The 24,532-nt window shown below is 43.1% G+C and overlaps 1 protein-coding gene across 1 annotated transcript in view; it reads left to right on the top strand.

Annotated features, from left to right (window-relative positions):
* Positions 1-24,532, top strand: part of LOC126188386 (nephrin-like) — a 1,033,277-nt gene that overhangs the window by 276,875 nt on the left and 731,870 nt on the right. Inside the window, exon 2 of the mRNA XM_049929986.1 lies at positions 8,474-8,606. Coding sequence (XP_049785943.1) covers positions 8,474-8,606 — 133 coding nt within the window. The remainder of the gene's footprint in view (positions 1-8,473; positions 8,607-24,532) is intronic.

Genomic DNA, 24,532 nt, shown 5'->3' with positions numbered 1-24,532 from the left:
GCAAACTCCAGTTGTGAGATTGCTATTGTTGGAGATCGTACTGCATCTGTCACGATTTACTAGCGTTTATTACAACGATGCGTTTAGGAAGCACGCCACAATCATCAGGAGTATTTCAGAAACATGTACCTCAGCAATGAGGGTTTTGGTACGTAACTTCAGTTGCACATCAACCAAACAAACCTACTATAAATTCGCTCCCTATTAAACTGAAGTTAAATTCTTATGACTGAATCACATCTAGTTACGTGAATAGAAACTTTTCGGCGATAGAAGTCGCTTCCCCAGAATTTTAACACAGATATCTCCCACACTCATGTGTAAATTTAATTCTAATTTTAATTCTCAAGTCTATAAAACAGAACGGTTAGAAAGTTACAGATCATAGTTATAGTCATTCGGTCCCTCGATGCCGAAGTCAGCCACTGGAATAAAATTTCTGGGTTCTGCAGATTTCCGGCGATCGTCAGCTCTGAAAACTCTTAAAATATTCAGAGGCATAATCATACGCCGTGGGGAAGCCGTCATGGATGCTACGACGTAATCACTTTGCAGCAAGGGGAATCAGTGTCCAAGACGTATTAAATTCGATAAAAGTCCAGAAATTAATCTCTCTAAATAGGGCATAAACGACCGTGGTGCGGGCTTTACAGATTTCACAGGTTACAAAGTTCCCTACGAGTTACGACACACCGAATAATGTTCCGAGCCAAATACAAGAGAGAAGTTAAAATAACCAAAGAATTGGCCGGCCGCGGTGGTCTAGCGGTTCTGGCGCTGCACTCCGGAAGCGCGGGGCTGCTACGGACGCACGTTCGAATCCTGCCTCGGGCATGGGTGTGTGTGATGTCCTTAGGTTAGTTAGGTTTCAGTAGTTCTAAGTTCTAGGGGACTTATGACCTAAGATGTTGAGTCCCATAGTGCTCAGAGCCATTTTTTTTAACCAAAGAATTCAACGTACCTTTTCCATTCATGAAATTGTGTTTTTCTATAAATGGTCTTCGTAGCTACATCTACATCTACATCTACAATTATACTCCGCAAGCCACCCAACGGTGTGTGGCGGAGGGCACTCTACGTGCCACTGTCATTACCTCCCTTTCCTGTTCCAGTCGCGTATGGTTCGCGGGAAGAACGACTGTCTGAAAGCCTCCGTGCGCGCTCGAATCTCTCTAATTTTACATTCGTGATCTCCTCGGGAGGTATAAGTAGGGGGAAGCAATACATTCTATACCTCATCCAGAAACGCACCCTCTCGAAACCTGGCGAGCAAGCTACACCGCGATGCAGAGCGCCTCTCTTGCAGAGTCTGCCACTTGAGTTTGTTAAACATCTCCGTAACGCTATCACGGTTACCAAATAACCCTGTGACGAAACGCGCCGCTCTTCTTTGGATCTTCTCTATCTCCTCCGTCAACCCGATCTGGCACGGATCCCACACTGATGCGCAATACTCAACTATAGGTCGAACAGTGTTTTGTAAGCCACCTCCTTTGTTGATGGACTACATTTTCTAAGGCCTCTCCCAATGAATCTCAACCTGGTACCCGCCTTACCAACAATTAATTTTATTTGATCATTCCACTTCAAATCGTTCCGCACGCATACTCCCAGATATTTTACAGAAGTAACTGCTACCAGTGTTTGTTCTGCTATCATATAATCATACAATAAAGGATCCTTCTTTATATGTATTCGCAATACATTACATTTGTCTATGTTAAGAGTCAGTTGCCACTCCCTGCACCAAGTGCCTATCCGCTGCAGATCTTCCTGCATTTCGCTACAATTTTCTAATGCTGCAACTTCTCTGTATATTACAGCATCATCCGCGAAAAGCCGCATGGAACTTCCGACACTATCTACTAGGTCATTTATATATATTGTGAAAAGCAATGGTCCCCTGTCGCACGCCAGAGGTTACTTTAACGTCTGTAGACGTCTCTCCATTGATAACAACATGCTGTGTTCTGTTTGCTAAAAACTCTTCAATCTAGCCACACAGCCGGTCTGATATTCCGTAGGCTCTTACTTTGTTTATCAGGCGACAGTGCGGAACTGTATCAAACGCCTTCCGGAAGTCAAGGAAAATAGCATCTACCTGGGAGCCTGTATCTAATATTTTCTGGGTCTCATGAACAAATAAAGCGAGTTGGGTCTCACACGATCGCTGTTTCCGTAATCCATGTTGATTCCTACATAGTAGATTCTGGGTTTCCAAAAACGACATGATACTCGAGCAAAAAACATGTTCTAAAATTCTACAACGGATCGACGTCAGAGATATAGGTCTATAGTTTAGCGCATCTGCTCGACGGCCCTTCTTGAAGACTGGGACTACCTGTGCTCTTTTCCAATCATTTGGAACTTCCGTTCCTCTAGAGACTTGCGGTACACGGCTGTTAGAAGGGGGGCAAGTTCTTTCGCGTACTCTGTGTTGAATCGAATTGGTATCCCGTCAGGTCCAGTGGACTTTCCTCTGTTGAGTGATTCCAGTTGCTTTTCTATTCCTTGGACACATATTTCGATGTCAGCCATTTTTTCGTTTGTGCGAGGATTTAGAGAAGGAACTGCAGTGCGGTCTTCCTCTGTGAAACAGCTTTGGAAAAGGTGGTTAGTATTTCAGCTTTAAGCGTGTCATCCTCTGTTTCAATGCCTTCATCATCCCGGAGTGTCTGGATATGCTGTTTCGATCCACTTACTGATTTAACGTAAGACCAGAACTTCCTAGGATTTTCTGTCACGTCGGTACATAGAATTTTACTTTCGAATTCACTGAACGCTTCACGCATAGCCCTCCTTACGCTAACTTTGACATCGTTTAACTTCTGTTTGTCTGAGAGGTTTTGGTTGCGTTTAAACTTTGAGTGAAGCTCTCTTTGCTTTCGCAGTAGTTTGCTAACTTTGTTGTTGTACCACGGTGGGTTTTTCCCGTCCCTCACAGTTTTACTCGGCACGTACCTGTCCAAAAAGCATTTTACGATTGCCCTGAATTTTTTCCATAAACAACATTGTCAGTGTCGGAACAGAAATTTTCGTTTTGATCTGTTAGGTAGTCTGAAATCTGCCTTCTATTACTCTTGCTAAACAGATAAACCTTCCTCCCTTTTTCTATATTCCTATTTACTTCCATATTCAGGGATGCTGCAACGGCCTTATGATCACTGATTCCCTGTTCTGCGCTTACAGAGTCGAAAAGTTCGGGTCTGTTTGTTATCAGTAGGTCCAAGCTACATGTCAGGATACATCATACTCTGGCATGAGATGAAATATTATCATAATTAATCAAACTACATTCCGTATTCAAAATTTTAGATTCCAACAATGCCGCTGATTACAGTTCAATGCCGCTAATTAGTGTTCCCGCATGATCATACTCTCCGCAGTTGCTAAATCTGTAGTAAGTAAGCTCATAATACACGTAATGTTCCACATTCTATCCACAGAGTTTTTATGTCACGTGTCAGAGATAATATCTTTCTGTATCGCAGTCGTAATCCATATAGATCACTTGAGCAGTTACGCATAAGCATTTGCGCTAGAAGAGAAAACGTGGCTGAGAAAAGGTGATACTACACTACTCACTAATGTAGATGTAACTGAAATACATCTGATGATAGCAGCACGGTACCGGAAAGTTTTGTGCTAATAGATACTAGTAAATAAGCAGTTTCTCTTTTAAACTACTGCAGCATAATTTATTTCTTATATGTTAGATAGTGACCAGTAAAAAAAAAAAAAACAGTAAAAAAAACCATTAGCCTGTGTTTGCCATTCAGTAACTCCGTTAGTTCACCTTAATGAAATGTGATCCAAGGAGCAACTCTGTATGTTTCGCAACCACGTAAGTTCCTTGATATGCCTATTCATTATCCTTTAAAATCGTAAGATTTTATTTCTTAATTCAAAGTCGTGCCCCCTGTTGGCACATACAACACTACTAAGTTTATTCCGATGCATGCTCCATGAGACTCATGAAGTGATGTTCAAGTGCATTGCGAACATCTATCTTCGAGTCCTGTAAGTCCGTAATTTTGTTTCGGTTCTCCATTTCCCACAGAAAATGTTTGTAGGTGTGAGGTCAGGTGACTTTGACGGCAAGCGAATCGAAGCATCTCATCCAGTGCACCTATCCGAAAACAATTCACCCAGAAAGCGCTATCTAAGCAGATAGCGCTTGCCCCTACTGGAGTATCAAGTTAGGTTGCAAGTGTACCAGTTTTGTACCGCAACCTCGCTGAAAAAGAATGTACCAGTGATGCAATAGTACATAAATCGCGACCACACACTGACCATAAGACTGCCTCCTTCCATTTCACGTGGCCATCGTCTCACATCCGACGTTATGAAGACTCAACTTGCCGAATTCATGAATAGTTGACTAATCGGAGATAATTATTTTCTTAGAAGTCTTTTTTTGAGACAGTTGGCTAGTATATCATTGTCTACGTAAGGTCATAACGATTAACACAAGACTCTGAACATTGTTCATCATGACAGTTCCAATTTCCTGGTCGCTGTGAGCACTGATTATGTCAGACTCCATGCAAACTCATGCCGTATCTTGTCCACGTCGATGGCTGAGCTCGAAGGACTTATCGCTTGCTGTTTATGGAGAATACTCCATATTTCAGTAAATAGGGTGTGCCCAGTCCGAAGAGATCGATGGGACTGTGGTTCCTTCTAAATTGCGTTTGAAAGTTTCGTCGCACTTGGGTATGGCACTTTCTCTCTATAAATGAATTTACACTCTGACAAGGAACCCCTATAGCGCGAAGTTGCGAGTTCAGACTTTACTAAGGCTCATTTGAAAGTGTTAACAGTTATGACAGGGATAATATTAACCGATAATGACTCACCATGTACATCACGAGGGCAACAGAAAATGAATGCCTTGAGGTGCAGAGATGAACGTTCTGTGGGACGTACGTATTGCACTTCACAAAACAGCAGAAATCTTCAAAACAAACCTTTAATCCCCACGACGAACACCGAATGAAGAATGGCGCGCCGCAGTGAGCACAAAGGTTCGCACCATCAAGATCGAGGACGAACTTCGTGGGAGTCGAGTCACAATCCATGCACGACGCTGAGCTAGGTACCCGCTCTTAAAGAATACGTACAGAATCGTGTTGGTGAACGGGCTGATGAGATGTAATGGAATGTGATGGCATGCAACTGATTGCTAAACTGTGGAGCTTATGGTGAAACTGGCTACCCTTTAAGGATCAGATGCAGATAGTGCGACATCATGTTTTACAAGCACGGTAAAAAACATCCAGAGGCTGAATTTGTTTAGTGGTTCCAGGTGGTGTAAACTGCAATGTCACTTTTCAGGAGTAACATTTTATATTAAAGGAGCATGATTTTTATACGCATACCAGGAAAGAAGCAAAAGTAAGCTATGTTGACCAGATATTTGCAATAAACTTGTGCTGTAGTTGTAGTTCTCTTACGCTCATTTTAACACTCTTGCTTGCTGTCATGTAAATATTCCCTATTGCCATTGCAAGATCACGCACACGAGAAAGAATCGTACATGGCAGGGCAATCGTATGGGACATAGCACCTCCAACTTCTCGCAGCAAAATAAATAACTTCCAGCCACTTTACTACCCAAATCAACAGTCGGCATAATCTCACTGTTGCCGTCCGTTTCGGTGCTAGTGCGGTCATCTGTCCTTCTTTCTCACTCTGCGAAACACTTTTGTGTTCCTTCCCGACGAAATATCGACTTTGGTTACTGTTGTAACTATAATGCAATGTCTGTGTTGTTTATCGTTGCCATTGTTCTGCTTTGTGTCAACACCACTACCACTGTAGCACTGTCGTGAGTTACACATCGACTAAGCAGTTCAACCGCGCTGCCTATCTCACGATGTGCATACCATTGGATACCTCCAGTCCTGCTTCCTGTTGCTATTAGTAGCCAGTATTGTGGTTGCAAGGCAGACTGTACGTGGAGCGTGGAATGCTTAAACATCACTGGCCTTTCGCGACCTCCCATGCAAGGGATTCCTTGTGAGGTTTCTTGTTTGGTGTCCACATTTTTCATCAGATCTGCTCTATCCGGAAGACAGAAAAATACAAAACATAGGATTTACCTTTTCACTTGCTGAAAACTTTAATTTCAAAATGAATGAAGTGTGTAGTTGTAAAAATTATTGACACCCTACAATATACAGGGTAGTCAATTGATAGCGACCGGGCTAAATATCTCACGAAGTAAACAGCAAACGAAAAAACTACAAAGAACGAAACTTGTCTAGCCTGAAAGGGGATATCAGATGGCGCTGTGTTTGGCCCGCTAGATGGCGATGCCATTGGTCAAACGAATATCAACTGCGTTTTTTTTAAAAGTAGGAACCCCCATTCTTTTATTACATATTCGTGCAGTACGTAAAGAAAAATAAATGTTTAAGTTGGACCACTTTTTTCGCTTTGTGATAGAAGGCGCTGTAATCGTCGCAAACGTGTAAGTACGTGGTCTCACGTAACATTTCGCCAGTGCGGACGGTATTTGCTTCGTGATACATTACCCGTGTTAAAAAGGACCGTTTACCAATTGCGGAAAGGGTCGATATCGTGTTGATGTATGGCTATTGTGATCAAAATGCCCAACGGGCGTGTACTATGTATGCTGCTCGGTATCCTGGACGACATCATCCAAGTGTCCTTACCGTTCGCCGGATAGTTACGTTATTTAAGGAAAGTGTTCAGCCGCATGTGAAACCTCAGCAGCGACTTGCAACAAATTATGATAGCGAAGTAGGTGTTGTAGTTGCTGTCGCGGCTAATCCGCACATCAGTAGAAGACAAATTGCGCGAGAATCGGGAATCTCAAATACGTCGGTGTTGAGAATGCTACACCAACATCGATTGCACCCATACCATATTTCTATGCACCAGGAATTGCATGGCGGTGACTTTGAACGTCGTGTACAGTTCTGCCACTGGGCACAAGAGAAACTACGGGACGATGACATATTTTTTGCACGCGTTCTATTTAGCGACGAAGCGTCATTCACCCACAGCGGTAACGTAAACCGGCATAATATGCACTACTGGGTAAAGGAAAGTCCACGATGGTTGCTACAAGTGGAACATCAGCGACCTTGGCGGGTTAGTGTATGGTGCGGCATTATAGGAGGAAGGACAATTGGCCCCCATTTTATAGATGGCAGTCTAAATGGTGCAATGTATGCTGATTTCCTACTTAATGTTCTACCGATGTTAGCACAAGATGTTTCACTGCATGACAGAAAGGCGATGTACCTCCAACATGATGGATGTCTGGCACATAGCTCGCATGCGGTTGAAGCGGTATTGAATACAGTATTTCATGATAGGTAGATTGATCGTCGAAGCACCATACCATGGCCCGCACGTTCACCGGATATGACGTCCCCGGATTTCTTTCTGTGGGGAAATTGAAGGATATTTGCTATCGTGATCCACCCACAATGTCTGACAACGTGCGTCAGCGCATTGACAATGCATGTGCGAACATTATGGAAGGCGAACTACTCGCTGTTCAGAGGAATGTCGTTATACGTATTGCCAAATGCAATGAGGTTGACGGACTTCATTTTGAGAATTTATTGCATTAATGTGGTATTTACAGGTAATCACCCTGTAACAGCATGCGTTCTCAGAAATGATAAGTTCACAAAGGTACATGTGTCGCACTGGGACAACCGGAATAAATGTTCAAACGTACCTGCGTTCTGTATTTTAATTTAAAAAACCCACCTGTTACCAACTGATCGTCTAAAATTGTGAGCCATGTGTTTGTGACTATTACAGCGCATCTATCACAAAGCGAAAAAAGTGGTCCAACTAAAACATTCATATTTCTTTTCGTACGACAGGAATATGTAATAGAAAATGGGGGTTCCTATTTTAAAAAAGAACCGCAGCTGATATCCGTTTGACCTATGGCAGCGCCATCTAGCGGGCCAACAATAGCGCCATTTGGTTTCCCCCTTCAAGCTAGACAAGTTTGGTTCTTTGTAGTTTTTTCGTTTGACGCTTACTTCGTGAGATATTTGGCCCGGTCATGATCAGTGGACCAGCCTGTATATAGAACATTTAATACTGACTTTTCCATACCCTTTTGTGTCTCCAGTAACTCATGTTTATCTTCCTTAGAAGAACGCCGGCCGGAGTGGCCGAGCGGTTCTAGGCGCTACAGTCTGGAACCGCGCGACTGCTACGGTCGCAGGTTCGAATTCTGCCTCGGGCATGGATGAGTGTGATGTGCTTAGGATAGTTAGGTTTAAGTAGTTCTAAGTTCTAGGGGACTGATGACCACTGCAGTTAAGTCTCATGGTGCTCAGAGCCATTTTAACCTTAGAAGAACACGATGCTGTCCACAAATCCATCCACACTTAACTTGTCGATTCTATATATAATGACCAAACAAGCACCACCCTACCGTTACTAACTTCGCTTTCTGCTTCCTTTTTTGCAGTTCCGCTGATTGACGTGACGGTGGTGGCCGGCGAGTCTGCACGCCTGCCGTGCAACATATCCACCAGCGACATCGGCGACACGGTGCTGCTCGTGTTGTGGTACCGCGAGGACCTCGGCACACCAATCTACAGGTAGCTAACGTTTCCTCCGTTGTTGTATGGAGTAACCGCATACTGCACTTCTTCCCACTGATTTAGATATAACACTCTATCATATATTCGCCCCTATACACACGTTAAAAAATGTTTTGCATCACCCCAGTTCCCAGAACTCGTGAAGATAGACGTTGACTGTGGGTATTGTATCGTAGACACAGTCCCTTTGACTGTTCAGAGATGTCACTAAACCTGCCCAAAGATGTAAACAACCATGTATTAGCAGCGCCTATTAGACGGAGGGGATAAGACAACCGATCAGTTCCAGCTATTCCACTAGGAAGGAGGTACACGGCTTGTGTGGTCTGTAGTTCAACAATGCCTAGGAGGTCAGTACAGCGGTTCGAACGCGTCCGCAATGTTACTTTGTCCAGGAAAGACTCTCAACAAGGCGATGTTGGTCGTTCATGGAGGAGATACAGAGAGACAGGAACTGTCGATGATATGCCTCGCCCAGGCCGCCCAAGGGTTACTACTGCAGTGGATGACCGCTACCTACGGATTATAGCTCCGAGGAACCGTAACAGCCACGCCACCATGTTCAATAATGTTTTTCGTGCAGCCACAGGACGTCGTGTTACGACTCAAATTGTGCACAACAGGCTGCATGATGAACAAATTCACTCCCGAAGTCCATGGCGAGATCCATTTTGGCAACCACGACACCATGTAGCGCGGTACATATGGGCCCAACAACATGCCGATTGGACCGCTCAGAATTGCCATCACGTTCTCTTCAGCGATGAGTTTCGCATACACCTTAAACCAGACAATCGTCGGAGACGTGTTTGGAGGCAACTCGGTCAGGCTGAACTCCTTAGACACACTGTCCAGCGAGGGCAGCAAGGCGGAGGTTCCCTGACGTTTTGGGGTGGCCTTATGTGGGGCCAACTACGCTACTGGTGGTCATGAAAGGCGCCGTAACGGCTGCACGATACGTGAATGCAATGCTCCGACCGATAGTGCAACCATATCGGCAGCATATTGGCGAGGCATTCGTCTTCGTGGACGACAATTTGTGCCCCCATCGTGCACATGTTGTGAATCATTTCCGTTGGGATAACTACATCGCTCGACTCGAGTGGCCAGCATGTTCTCCAGACATGAACCCTATCGAATACGCCTGGGATAGATTGAAAAGTGCTATTTATGGACGGCGTGACCAACCAACCACTCTGTGGGATCGACGCCGAATCGTCGTTGAGGAGTGGGACAATCTGGACAAACAGTGCCTTGATCAACTTGTGGATAGTATGCCACTACGAATACAAGCATGCATTAATGCAAGAGGAAGTGCTACTGGGTATTAGAGGTAACGGTGTGTACAGCAGTGTGGACCACCATCTCTGAAGGTCTCGCTGTATGGCGGTAGAACGTGCAATGTGTGGTTGTCATGAGCAATGCGGATGTTGATCTCTATTCCAATTTTCTGTACAGCTACAGGAACTCTCTGAACAGAGGTAATCCAAAACTTTTTTGATGTGTGAATTTACAATTCCACGGCTTACTTTACCCAGAGCACTAAGAATTCATCGAAAATCCAGTTTGGAAACTAGATTTTCGTCTTCAGACAGAGAGCTCTTAATCGTACAGCGTAGACTTACACATCTGGTATTTGTATCGTTAGTAGGAAATCAATAAGTTTTCTGGGACATGGAAGATAAACAGGCATTCTGGACTGTTGGAGCATAGCAACAGTCATTCTGGAACACACGAGGATGGACGTTCTGACCATTGATTTCCATCTGTCCCCTTTTAAACCGTTTCCCCTAATAAGCCACACCGGTGCACGGAGTGGCCGCGTGGTTTGAGGCGCCATGTCACGGATTCCGCGGCCCCTCTCTCCGGCGGTTCGAGTCCCGCCTCTAGCATGGGTATGTGTGTTGTTCTTGGCATAAGTTAGTTTAAGTAATGTGTAAGTCTAGGGACCGATGACCTCAACAGTTTGGTATCTAAGGTAATCACACAGATTTGAATGAGCCACCCCAACCCACATCACCTGCTCCATCCGCACAAAACCATTCCTGGCCCACAATTCTACCACACCCCATTCCTAAGCCAGGCCCCTTTCTTGGTGAAAAGGACAGTCAGAGATTTTCTAAGCGAGTAAAACAGCTCATTATTTAGATGCTATATCAGATGATCCACTGACATCTCTCAACTCCTTAAGTAATGCCACCTAGAGAGATGACGCAAGGGCTAGAAAAGTACTCTCGAATTTGGGAGGACGATGGTTACGTGATTTCCCAAATTCGCTCGAGGCAAATGCCAGGATGGTTTTTTTAAAGGGCCTGGATGACTTCCTTCCCTGTCATTGAACCAGTCGGGGCTTATATTCCGCTTCTAATGATCTCACTGTTGACAGAATGTTAAACAGTAATCATACTTCCTTTTTTTGAAATCATGCCTCTTCGCAGATCCTTGCAAATGAGCCAATCAGGGAGGTCCTGTGGCAAGGAGACACGAGAATGACATCATTGTCGTCCAGTGGTGTTTGCGACTCCATAGTGTCTGCTCAAGTTGGATATATCCGCACCGTCTTCAATATTAGTTCATTTTCTCCTACCCCGGAACCTGAAAAGCTATGAGCAGTTTAAAGACAATATTATTGGCTTCTTTTGATGGATTTTCGGTTCTTATCGTAGTTATGGAGATCAGTGTGTGAGTAATCTGTAAACAGTAATTCAGAGAACACTGGGAACATTTCGTTTCAAGACCAGCGGTTTTTTATTTATTATTATTATTTCCGTGGAGTCGTAACTCCTGCTCCGTTTACCGCCACCGTTTATCATAATGCCGGCCTGGTTGGCCGAGCGGTTCTAGGCGCTACAGTCCGGAACCGCGCGACGGCGACGGTTGCAGGTTCGAATCCTGCCTCGGGCATGGTTGTGTGTGATGTCTTTAGGTTAGTTAGGTTTAAGTAGTTCTAAGTTCTAGGGGACTGATGACCACAGAAGTTAAGTCCCATAGTGCTCAGAGCCATTTGAACGACATTCAGCCGGCCTGTGTGGCGGTGCGGTTTAGGCGCTTCAGTCTGGAACCGCGTGACCGCTACGGTCGCAGGTTCGAATCCTGCCTCGGGCATGGATGTGTGTGATATCCTTAGGTTAGTTAGGTTTAAGTAGTTCTAAGTTCCAGGGGACTGATGACCACAGATGTTAAGTCCCAAAGTGCTCAGAGCCATTTGAACCATTTTTTGAACCACATTCCGTCGCCCGTAAAGATGCTGGAGAATAATCGTCTCGATCAACCACGTAACGCGTGAACCCATCAGGTACATACCGTTGAGTATGCCAACTGCATGTTATAACCGCATGTTATAACCGTGTGCGACCGGCCAGCACGACAGGACCAGGCACCACAGGACATTTTAATTTCCACTGTCTGTAATTATTCAAATAAATTCATAAAACTTTGTCAGCATAACAAGGAAGGACTCAGGATTCGTACTCAACGCAGTGGAAGTTCAAAAACATAACACAAAAAAATTTGTTTACATGTGAAAAATTTCATTATATTTTCACTTCCTATTGGCGGCATTTGTTGCTATAGGTTCACTTTTCTTCGTGATTAAGAGAGATTCCTCGATGAAATTTTGACATCATACGAACCATTCTTAAAGGCATATGAAACATAGTAACTTATTTAGTGTATGAAAAAATGAATGAGCTGTTACATCTTCCACTTAAAGTTCAGGAAAAACTCAAATTTTATTGTTAACTATCTCAATTTTTACAACAGTTTTTAACAGATTTGGAAAATTCTAGAGTTTCATACACCTGTAAGTTGGGTTTGTACGCTGTGTAAAATTAATCGAATACTCTCTTTTACTTATGAAGAAATGTGTACCTACAACAACAAATGCAACCAATAGTAAAGGAAAATATGATGAAATTCCACATGTAAAAAAAATTACTTTGTTAGGTTTTTGAACTGCTATAAGAGTGAATCCTGAATCCTTCCTGGTTATACTAACAGAGTTTTGTGATTTTATTTGTAAAAGTATACACAGTGGAAGCTAAAATGTTCTGTGGTGCTTCTTCTGCTCCAAACCGGCCCGTTTGGCGTGATAACCCCCTTAACTTACATTGTATCATGGGAATAACACTTGGGGAAGACAAAAGGTATTAGAAGTGATCTATCATACATTGCTTATCGTGAAAACCAGTTACTCAGTAGCAGATAAATACGATTTTTCGACCGTGTATGAGATGAAGTCGAAGACATGAATTTGCTGCTCAAAAGAAAAACAAAATTATTTAGTAGGTCATGATAATAAGCGTCTGAATAACCACTTTTTTTAGTACCACGCTGTTAGACGTGCAGGAAGAGCCTCAGTGTGGCTCTGGAAGATGCCGACATGTTTGTGGAGCCATGTCGACGCCAGTGACTTGGCTGCGCTAGTATTCTCGTTTGAGGATCCATTGCGCAATCAGCCCTAACGAGGCGGTCCCCTAAATTTTCGATGGAGTTTGAAACCGGAGAGTTTGTTGGCTGGTGAAGTATGTGAAACTTATCCTGGTGGTCTTCGAACTACGCACGTTCACTGCAAGCTGTGTGGCATGTTGCTCTGCCCGGCTGATAGATGCCGTCATGCCAAGGGAGGGTGCATACTTGTGTTGATCCATTGTGCTTTCCAGAGTGACGAAATGACTCAGGTAATCCCACGAAAGCATTGCACAGACCACAGCACTCCCTCCTCCGGCCTGGATACTTTCAGCATTGTTGCAGCGTCTTGGCTTCCAGAAGATTCACGTGGTACATGCCATGTTCGCGCGTGCGCATCACCCCCCCCCCCCCCCCATACACTGGCGCTGTTCATGTACCCTTTAATGATAGTGGTGTCAATTGCTGTCTGCGAGCGGTTCCTGCACACTGACGTCGAATGTAGGCAGCGGTCACCTTGATGTGACTGGACCATCTATTTCCCTTAAAATACAAACTGTTCTCTGGAGCTATTGGCGGGTAGTGTGTCCTTGCCTCACTATGGCCATTGAAGTAACTGTTAATACCGATTCCCACAGTTTAATATGGACTATGTGAGTTCGAATTTCTTAGGTATCAAATAATTACACATATGAAAGAAGCTATACGCCTGAAAAAATCCTAGGATGGGTTGAGGACTGGGCCATAGACCTCTATACTTACAGTCATCTTCTTGGCCACTTTGGAAACAAGCTTAGAAAAATGTGATTCAAGTACTATATTGCGGTTTATTCTAATATATTCAATGCAAAATATTAGACCTATGAATCGAAAGTCCAGTACCTGTTCACGATACTTCTCGGTGGAATAATTGTGGTTCAATGTATTTGGATTCCTAACATCATTCATAATGTTTTCATCCAAGGCATCATTGAATTATTGCTTGAAAATTATTTTCTAAGCTTAAATGAAGCAAATTGCAGTTAAACACCGAAATCTTCGTATTAAGTACCAATAAACCAGTATTACTGGTTAACTGAGATGAACGACTTCATACTATTGCAACATGTATCTGGATTGTTGTAGCCTACAGTTGACTGCTCTCGAAGCTGTGTTTTCTTCACTGCACTATGTGCATAGCCTGCAGACAAAACAGTTGCAACCTGAGACCTGAAAAGACGCTGTTGGATGAAACGAAAATTCTGCTGTACATTATTTGTAAGAAACAGCCTGTTACCGAAAGCACTGACAATAATAATTTGAATTTATTGCAATGGGATGATTCTTTTCGGTTGTCAAACGTTCCCTACCGAAAATTAATGAAGCCGTTATTTTACTATTTGAAAATTAAATAGATATAAGTTGTCATACAATTGCATCACGAGCTTTGGTTTTAGGTCGATGTAATATGAAGTAGTTAATATTATATGTTTTCCTTTTGCCAACTTCAGTAATCACGTTAAATCTGCTGGTGAGTTTGGAAACGTATTGTTCAGGAAGTCCTAGGGGTAAAGCGTAAACAAAGTGTCAGACAGCACTGCTATAAAAGCCACAATGATTTACGGCTGAAGTTTCTATGTGGGTCAAAGGAACTGCAGAAGAGATCGAAGATGTCCTACAACTCGGGTGGTGCGGTAGAGGAAAAATATTCAGAAACTCAGTTAACTTGGACACTGATGGCAGCACAAAAGACAGTTGCAGAAGTCATTGGAAACTCACCCACTTTATGCCCCACATTTTTCGTTAGTTGAAAGAACTAGATTATCACTCAAAAAATTGTGTCAGTTTTGACCACTGTATTTATTACGGTAACCTTAAGCTGCCTTACGCGTTGTGGCATTGGGCCATTCTCAAATGCTCTGCAAGAGAAATACATGAAAGTGTATCAGCTAAAGTACATTGATACATGAAACGTGCTTCACAAAAACGAAACTATCAAGCACTGAGTGAAAACATTGTTAAGACACATAAAATGCACGTCGTAAAAAAGGAGGGAGGTAGAACTCACTAAAATATCGTAATATTCTTAGGTAAAATGAAACTGAATTTTTCAAATATGTATGCAAAGTATCTGGTATATCTTACATTACGTATGAGTGCAAACTGACTCACTGTAAACATCAAAATTTAGATGAAGAAGACTATGAAACGGCTGTACTATACCGCATTAATGAAAATTTTATAATAATTAATATCATGTACAACAACCATATTTTTAAGAGTTAGTTTGCTGTAAGACAACTTTCCAGAGTGACGAAATGACTCAGGTAATCCCACGGTTGGTGAATTATGGATTAAAACGTGGGTTTAAAATACGTTCGTTTGCTGTTTATCTGGGAAGATGTGATGTGGGTTTACGCCACCAATGGTTTGCGCTTTGATTTTCTTTCGATTAAAACTTAGTTCCAGATTCGAGTTTTTTTATTGTTGAACCTGGTGTCGAGGTTATTGGTTTTCTGTCTTAGATGCTCAGGTTTTCAGCTTGCAGTGAGGTTCTCTCACTGTTATTCGGAACAGCACCAGTACTTCCTTCTCGATCTTTAGGCCATCTATACTCACTGATTCTACCACAATCCTCACTGCTTCCTACATATTGGCATCTGGTTCTGCCAAACCCAGGACATCATGAGCACATGCCAATGAATGCTTCCATTTAGGTCGACACCTTTCTTGTTACTACCAGTTTCTCGGTCGATTTTCTCAAGAGTAACGTCCGGAAAAATGTCTGATATGGAACCACCTGTCGCAAACCTTCGTATGTGTTAAACGCAACGGATATCTGACACCCTCACCTTCGTTCTTGTCTCTGTTGTGTCCGTTCTCACCATGCCCATTAATTTCTTTGCAACACAATATTCCCTGAGAATGTAGTACAGTATCAGACTGCCATGCTTATGAGGACCGAAAATTAAATCGTCTTGTGCGACTATTATTTCCTTTCCTCTACTTACCCATTTTAGGACCGATTACAATTTGTTGCTAAAGGCAACTAGCGACCCTACTAAGGGTTCTGACTCGCGAGTGATTCTGTCATTCGGCACCTACTGGTGAGTGCCCGATTAGTTGCGCCACTATTCGCCGAAATGAGACGCACGCGTTTACGTCAAGCCACTAACGCGTACTCCCAGACGCACAACCCTACAGTAACCTACGTGTTACACTGCAGTTTATATGAAAGAGTTAAATTTATATAAATATGAAATATCGTGTGTTTTAACAAATATTAGTGCACCACTTTTGGTTTAATAATACGGATATTCTAACTTGTGAGGTCATCAACATGGGTACTAAAAGAAATCCGATAAATTTTGGGTATACGATTAATCGCACAAATCTATGGTCGGTCAAATCTACTAAATACTTAGGAATCACAATTGCGAGTAACTTAAATTGGAAAGACCACATAGAGAATATTGTGGGGAAGGCGAAACAAAGACTGCGTTTTGTTGGCAGAACACTTAGAAGATGCGACAAACCCATTAAGGAGACATTACACTTGTCCGTCTTCTGCTGGAGTATTGCTGAGCGGTATGGGATCCTTACCAGGTGGGATTGAAGGAGGACATCGAAAAAGTGCAAAGAGGGGCAGCTCGTTTCGTGTTAGCGCAATAGGGGTGAGAGTGTCACTGATATGATACCCGAGTTGGGGTGGCAGTCACTGAAACAAAGGCGGTTTTCTTTGCGATGCGGTCTATTTACGTAATTTCCGTCACCAACTTCCTCTAGCGAATGCGAAAATATTTCACTGAACTGTGGATGAAGTCCGACCAACAGGCATTACATGCATTGATCAAAAATGATAGTGCATTGAGAATGGCTAGTTTCTAGCTGAAATCTAGATCAGCCAATAAAAAATTTAAAGAGGGCGACTGATAGCTGAAATCTATTATTTACAATACGAAAATATTTTGTTGACACCCACCTACGTAGGTACAAATGATCATCATAATAAGATAAAAGAAATCAGAGCTCGGACGGAAAGGTTCAAATGTTCCTTGTTCGCACGCGCCATTCGAGAGTGGAATGATAGAGCAGTAGTATGATCATGGTTCGATGAACCCTCTGCCAGGCGCTTAAGTTTGATTTGTAGAGTAACCATGTAGGTGTACATGTAGATGTAGATACTTCGTCGGTATTTTGACTTTACCTGCCTACTGTACTCCTAATTACAGATGTTAACAGACACTATTAAGTTATTATCCAAATATATCATTGCAGAAGCTATACTGTGAGAAATAAAGTAATGACTCTGGCGTTACTACAGTGGTCGAAAAAATTTTAGTTTCCTGGGAAACACGCAGTTGTAAATTTGTTTCCTCTATATTTCCTTTTATGCAGCAAACCTCTCTTTTGAGACTGAAAGATAGCTGCAAAATTATCTGACGTCTGCAGTTACATCACCAAATAGTATACACTGAGGTGACAAATGGTATGGGATACCTCCCACCATCGTGTCGGACCCGGGGTAGCGCAGCAACTCAACGTGACACGGGTTCAAAGAAATCGTTGGAAGTCCTCTGTGGAAATATTGAGCCATGTTGCCTCTATAACCTCCCATAATTGTGACAGCGTCGCCGGTGCAGGATTTTGTGCACAAACTAACTTCTCGATTATGTCTCATAAATGTTAGGCTGAATTCATATGGGGCGATCTGGGTGATAAAATCAGTCGCTTGAACTGTTCAGAATGTTCACGTTCTTCAAACTAATCGCGAACAGTTGTAACCCGGTGACTTGGCGCATTGTCTCGCACATAAATTTCGTTTTTGTTCGGGAACATGAAGTCCATGAATCGCTGTAAATTTTCTCCAAGTCTTCACGATAAAGAATGACAGCCAAAAACAGTTGCAGGATAAAAATTTATTAAAATCTTGACCAAGGTTTCGGTACATATAAATATACCTTCATCAGAAGTAAAAAATCCTGAACAGGAAAACACTTTCATTAGAAAAGCCTTAGCATCAGAAGTGAGAAACACAAAAGCTTAAGTAATTAGTTACTTACTAAAATTACATCACGCAATGGAGATTAATAAAACAATTGTGCCAAAGGCGTCGTCAATAATTAAGACATCCTCTCCATTAGTACAACATTACTGTAGGCACAGGGTCAAAGCGAACAGTTTAGCACCATTACTTCGCCTATGAAATATCGAGACAAGAGTGTGAAAGCACTAGGGCAGATGGTTTCGCCGAGAGAGGGCGACACTCGCGCATATTAAAATCCATGAATACATACATAAGCGCATCAAAAATTATTAAGAGTTGTGTTAATTCAAACTTTCTGTCTTAATAAATAAAACATATCAGACCATTTAAAAACATTTATGTAAAATATAAATGTAATAGATTCTCGCGCATTACACTAGTGCCATATCTCGTTAGATGTTCCATAGCGCAAGCTTTATCTGTTTGACACTAGGACATGGGTAAATTGTTTCTATATTTTATATTTTACATAAATGTTTTTAAATGGTCTGATATGTTTTATTTATTAAGACAAAGTTAGAATCAACACAACTTTTAATAATTTTTGATGCGCTTATGTATGTATTCATGGATTTTAATATGCGCGAGTGTCTGGCACATACAAGTGCCCTCTCTCGGCGAAACCATCTGCCCTAGTGCTTTCACACTCTTGTCTCGATAGTTCATAGTCGAAGTAATGGTGCTAAACTGTTCGCTTTGACCCTGTGCCTACAGTCATGTTGTACTAATGGAGAAGATGTCTTAATTATTGACGACGCCTTTGGCACAATTGTTTTATTAATCTCCAGTGCATGATGTAATTTTAGTAAGTAACTAAAGATTTTATGCCTGTATTACTCTGGTAATTTCACTATTACTTAAGCTTTTGTGTTTCTCAATTTTGATGCTAAGGCTTTTCTAATGAAAGTGTCTTCCTGTTAAGGATTTTTTACTTCTGATGAAGGTATATTTATATGTACCGAAACCTTGGTCAAGATTTTAATAAATTTTTATCCTGCAACTGTTTTTGGCTGTCATCCTTTATCGTGAAGAATTTCAACAGTTGCTGTTGCAGTCATGTTTAAAATCTTTTCTCCAAGTAGTCGAACGTGACCATTCCAGATAATGACCCAGACCATCCATATAAACACAACGCGCACCATTATGGAGCCATAACCAGTTTGCATTGTACCTTGTTGACAACTTCGGTCCATGGCTCCGAGGAGTGTGCTCCACATTCAAACCCTTCCATCAGTCTTACCAATTAAAACCGGGACTCATCTGACCAGGTAACGGTTTTCCAGGAGTCTGCAGTCCACGCAATATGGTCACGAACCCAGGAAAGGCGCTGCAGGTGATGTGGTGTAATCAAAGTCACTCGCGTCGATCGTATGCTGCCATAGCCATTTAAGTCATATTTCGACAAGCAGCCTTAACCTATACGTTCTTCTTACGTCGCACATTGATTTCTGCTGTTTTTTTCTAACAGTGTTGCTTGTCTGTTAGCACTGACCACTCCACCGCGTGGAGTGGCCGGGTGATTAGAGGCGCCATGTCACAAATTGCGCTACCCTCCCGCCGGAGGTTCGAGTCCTCCCTCGGGCAAGGGTGTGTGTGTTGTTAGTTTAAGTAGTGTGTAAGTCTAGGGACCGATGACCTCAGCAGTTAGGTCCCTCAGGAATTCACACACACACTGACCACTCCACGCAAATGCCGGTGCTCTTGGTCGTTAAGTGGAGGCCACTGGACACTATGTTGTCCGTGGCGGGAGATAATTCCTGAAATTTAGTACTCTCGGCACACTCTTGACACTTTTGGGTCTCGGAATATTTAACTCCCTAACGATTTTCGAATTGGAATGTCCCATGCGTCTATCTTCATCCATCAGTCCGCGTTCAGAGTCTGTTAATTCTCGTTGTGCGACTGTAATCACGTCGGAAACTTTTTCACATGAATCACTTGAATACAAATGACAGCTCCGCCAACGTATTGCCTTTTATACTTTGAGTACGCGATACGTCATCTGTATATATGCATAACGCCCTCCCATGACTTTTGTCACCTCATTGTACACTGAAGCGCCAAAGAATCTTGTATAGGCATGCGTATTCAAATACATAGATATGTAAACAGGCAAAATACGACGATGCGGGCGGCAACACTTATATAAGACACCTAGTGCTTGGCGCAGTCGTTAGATCGGTTACTGTAGCTACAATGACAAGTTATCAAGATTTAAGTGATACTGAGCGTGCTGTTGCAGTCGGCGGACGAGCGGTGGAGCACAGCATCTCTGATGTAGCGATGAAGTGGAGATTTTCTCATAAATTCATTTCACAAGTGTACCGTGAATATCGGAAATCGGGTGAAATATCAAATATCCGACATCGCTGCAAGATCCTGCAAGAACAGGACCAAGGAGGACTGAAGACAATCATTCAACTTACAGAAGTGAGACAATTACGCAAATTGCTGTATATTTCAGTGCTGGGCCATCAACAAGTGTCAGCATGAGAATCGTTCAACGAAACATCATCGATATGGGCATTCGGAGCCGAAGGCCCAATCGGGTACCCGCAGGCTGCGCGACACAAAACTTTACGCCTCGCCTGGACCCGTCAACACCGACACTGGACTGTTGATCTCTGGAAACATGTTTCCTGGTCGGACGAGTCTCGTTTCAGATTACATCGAGTATATGGAAGTGTACGGGGCGTGTGCAGTTGTAGTTATATATGACCCCAGACACGTCTAGATACGACTCTGACAGGTGACACGTACGTAAGTATCCTGTCTGATCACCTGCGTACATTCATGCCCATTGAGCACTCCGACGGACTTGAATGATTCCAGCAGGATAATGCGACATCCCACACGTTCAGAATTGCTACAGAGTGGCTTCAGGAACACTCTTCTGAGTTTAAACCCTTCCGCTGGCCACCAAATTCTCGAGACATGAACATTATTCATCATATCTGGGATACCTTGCAGCGTGCTATTCAGAGGCAGCAGTGAACTCAGATAAAAAAATGTGGAATACATGTTTGGTTTGTTTACATCCCTGGTATGCACTGAATTCCGTGATACAGTACTGTAGCACGCTGCTAGAGGAGCCAAAACTAGAAAACTTTACCGCCACGCCGCATCATTCTGTTTCGGCACTTCTAATGGTTTACTACAATATTGTGGCTTGACAATTGCAGTGCGTAACAGGATTACAGGCACCTCCCAGTCAATAAACCAAAAATTAATTATGTAACTTTATTTCTTCGAGACGATAACTGAAAGTTTGTGACCGCCCTCGTACGTACATCTATCAGAGGAACGCCGCCAAAAATCAACTGCGAACGTTGTCTGCGACGAGTTGAGCGCCGAGAATTGTGGTTGAGTGATTAACTGATCAGTCCGAGATTCGGATCAAGTGCGTTCTCCATTGACATAAAGTCAGCAAACTAAATCCACAACGATGGCTTTGAAAACAGCATCCCTTTTAAAGATTATCGCCGTGAAGACCCATTACCAGATCGAACCCGTTAGAAAGACTGAGGCAGTGGACCGAAGTTCGTCGCAAACTGTGCAGTTCATTAGCTTGAATATAATCACAGAAAAGTTTTGCAGTGCATTTAACATTTTGTGCCAAGTTGCACAGTCCACTCTATCTGTTTAACCATTATGGGAAGCCAATGGAAATTTCCGCATATACAGACCCCGCTAAGGGCAGTGCAGGATTCTGATAAGGCTGAAGCACCTCTGAGGCGACTGCATACAAGTACCCAACTTGCAGTTGCAGTTGCTGGTCTCTCGGCAGTGCAGCCAACTTAGCCAAAGCTGATAGTGCAGCACGGCGCGCGTCCATCTGCCGCTGGTTCCGGGGGGAAGTATTTGCAGCCCTGCTGCTCCCCAGCTGTGCTGCTCCGTTTCTCCTGTTCGGCATTCCCGCCGCCCCAATTACTCCATTCCGTGAAGTTTCCGCCTCCGCCTCGGGTTCCGTATCACATTTCGGCCTCAGTTTAAACTCGGAAATCGATGAATGGAGGTTGAAACCTTCTAATTTAAATGCCGCTCTGAAAGCCCCGGCCCCGACCGTGTGCAACACAAAAAGGGAATGAGTTGTAATTCAATTCGATCGTCGAGAGCCTCGTGTTATTCACGGCCTGGATTTGTGTGCGCCGGCTGTTAAATTAATTCCAATTACCGGGCCATTTCTCGCATATGTTCGGTATCGTTTTACCAGCAGGCTCTGTGCTTCGTTATCAAGCACTTGAAAGCAGAAAACAGAGAAGGTAATGCCAATGATGAGGGTAGGTTTCACCATCCGTTCTTTGATCAATGAACAACTGTCATGGGTATCGGGAAAAGACGCTCACGGCTCAGTGCAGTCATGTGTAACATTCCATTCCAGTGTGATAAAGACACAAGATACGTGTAGTCACTTTTACACGTCACAAAACGTACTACACATATAATTTAAACTAATTAATTAGAAGGATTTGCTGAGTGGATTTCCGAGCATCAAAACGTGACATAAATGGCCATAGCCTTTGACTGTTTTGAATTAGAAGCTGAAATGTCTTACACCGCCAAGTGACTACGGACCTCAGGATGTGACATACCTTCCGTCTTGATGCGTCAGGCAGACAGCCAGACGCATCAACAAATCCATACTATAAGCAGTCAGTTTTTTATCGAATGGAGTACGGTAACCTAAATGCAACATAAAATTACAATGGCCCGTTGAATCCTTTTATCTTCTTCGATAGATCTCGTATTTACGAAATACATTCGTGTTTGGCCGACGTATAAATCGTAACATCTTGGTACAGTGAGGTACATGGGGGAAGGACGCATGGTATTTAACATGTGTTCGATGTAAAGGACTGTAAGTGTAGCATATTAACTAATGTTACCATCTAGGGTTGAAGAAAATTACTGCCCCGTTCAAAGGAATCATCTACATGACGACGTCGGAAACTGAAAATGAAGAGATAGAGAAAATAAGTAAGGGTAGTGGGAAGCGTAATGCAGTACTTAAAGGGAGATGAAAATCTAATAGTTATTGGGGACAGGAATGCAGTTATAGGAGAAGGAGTAAAAGAGAAGATTACAGGAGAATATGGGTTTGTGGCAAGGAATGAAAGAGGAGAGAGACTAATTGATATCTGTAATAAATTTCAGCCAGTAATATCGAATAAATTGTTCAAGAATCACAGGAGAAAAAGTTATACTTGGAAAAGTCCTGGTGATAGGGGAAGGTTTCAGTTAGATTACATCATGGTCAGACATAGATTCCGAAATCGGATACTAGATTTAAAGCGTACACAGGAGCAGATACAGACTCAGATCACAATATAGTAATGATGAAGAGTAGGCTGAAGTTAAAGATATTAGTCAGGAAAAATCAATACGTAAAGAAATAGGTTACGGAAGTATTAAAAAATGACGAGATACGCTTGAAGTCCTCTAAGGCTCAGAAACAGCTCAGTAGGTAGTACAGTTGAAGAGGAATTGACATCTCTGAAAAGGGCTATCAGAGATATTGGAAAGAAAAACACAGGTACAAAGAAGGTAATTGCGAATAAACCATGAATAACAGGAGAAAAACTTTAGTTGATCGATCAAAGGAGAAAATACAAAAATGTTCCAGGAAACTCAGGAGTACAGAAATACAAGTCGCCGTGGAATGAAATAAATAAGAGGTGGAGGGAAGCTAAGACGAAATGGCTGGATGAAGAACGTGAAGAAACCGAAAAGGGAAGAATTGTGGAAAGGACAGACTCAGCATACAGGAAAGTTAAAACAGTGTTCAGTGACATTAAAAGCAAGGTTGGTGACATTAAGAGTGCAACGGGAATTCCACTGTTAAATCCTGAGGAGAGAGCGGATAGGTGAAAGAATACACAGCAGCACAGTACTGTTTGTATAAAGCGTTTTTGTACTTATTTGCTGCGCTTAGCTTTTAAATAGTTTTTCTGGGAAAACCTAGCGTAGTTTTCGCGTCTCGTATTTCAGTGAGTGTTTCTTGATTATCAGAGTAGCTCATCAGAAGATTATCTTGGGAATTTGTCACCGTATAGGGTAGGGTAAACATAGTCATGTGTAGGGACTGTGGTTGTTGTGAGCGGACGCAAGGAGAATTGGCCACTCTTCGGGGGCAGGTGGAGGCTTTGTCTGTTAGGCTCATCGAGCTCGAGGCGCAGGCGTCGGCTCGTAGTGGCGTTGGGGCAACTGTGGTGAGACCTATGCCTACTTCGGTGGCCTTGGAATCACATGGAAACCCTGATGTCGCTGCGTCTTCCGGCAGTGAGCATCTTACCGGTCAGCCATCACTCCAGGGTGAATGGCGGACAGTGGTGGGCTCTCGCGTGCCTGGCCGAAAGGCGAAGGTGGGATCTGGCCGCGTGGCAGCTGCCTTACCCCTTTCCAACAGGTACGGGGTGCTTCCTAGTGGTGATGACATCGTTTCCGAGCCACCACAGGATGCCTCGCCTGTTGGGCCAGTGGCCGATTCTCC

This window comes from Schistocerca cancellata, chromosome 5 (genome assembly GCF_023864275.1).
Source record: "Schistocerca cancellata isolate TAMUIC-IGC-003103 chromosome 5, iqSchCanc2.1, whole genome shotgun sequence".
Classification (NCBI taxonomy): domain Eukaryota; kingdom Metazoa; phylum Arthropoda; class Insecta; order Orthoptera; family Acrididae; genus Schistocerca; species Schistocerca cancellata.
This window is presented reverse-complemented; position numbering and strand designations above follow the sequence as displayed.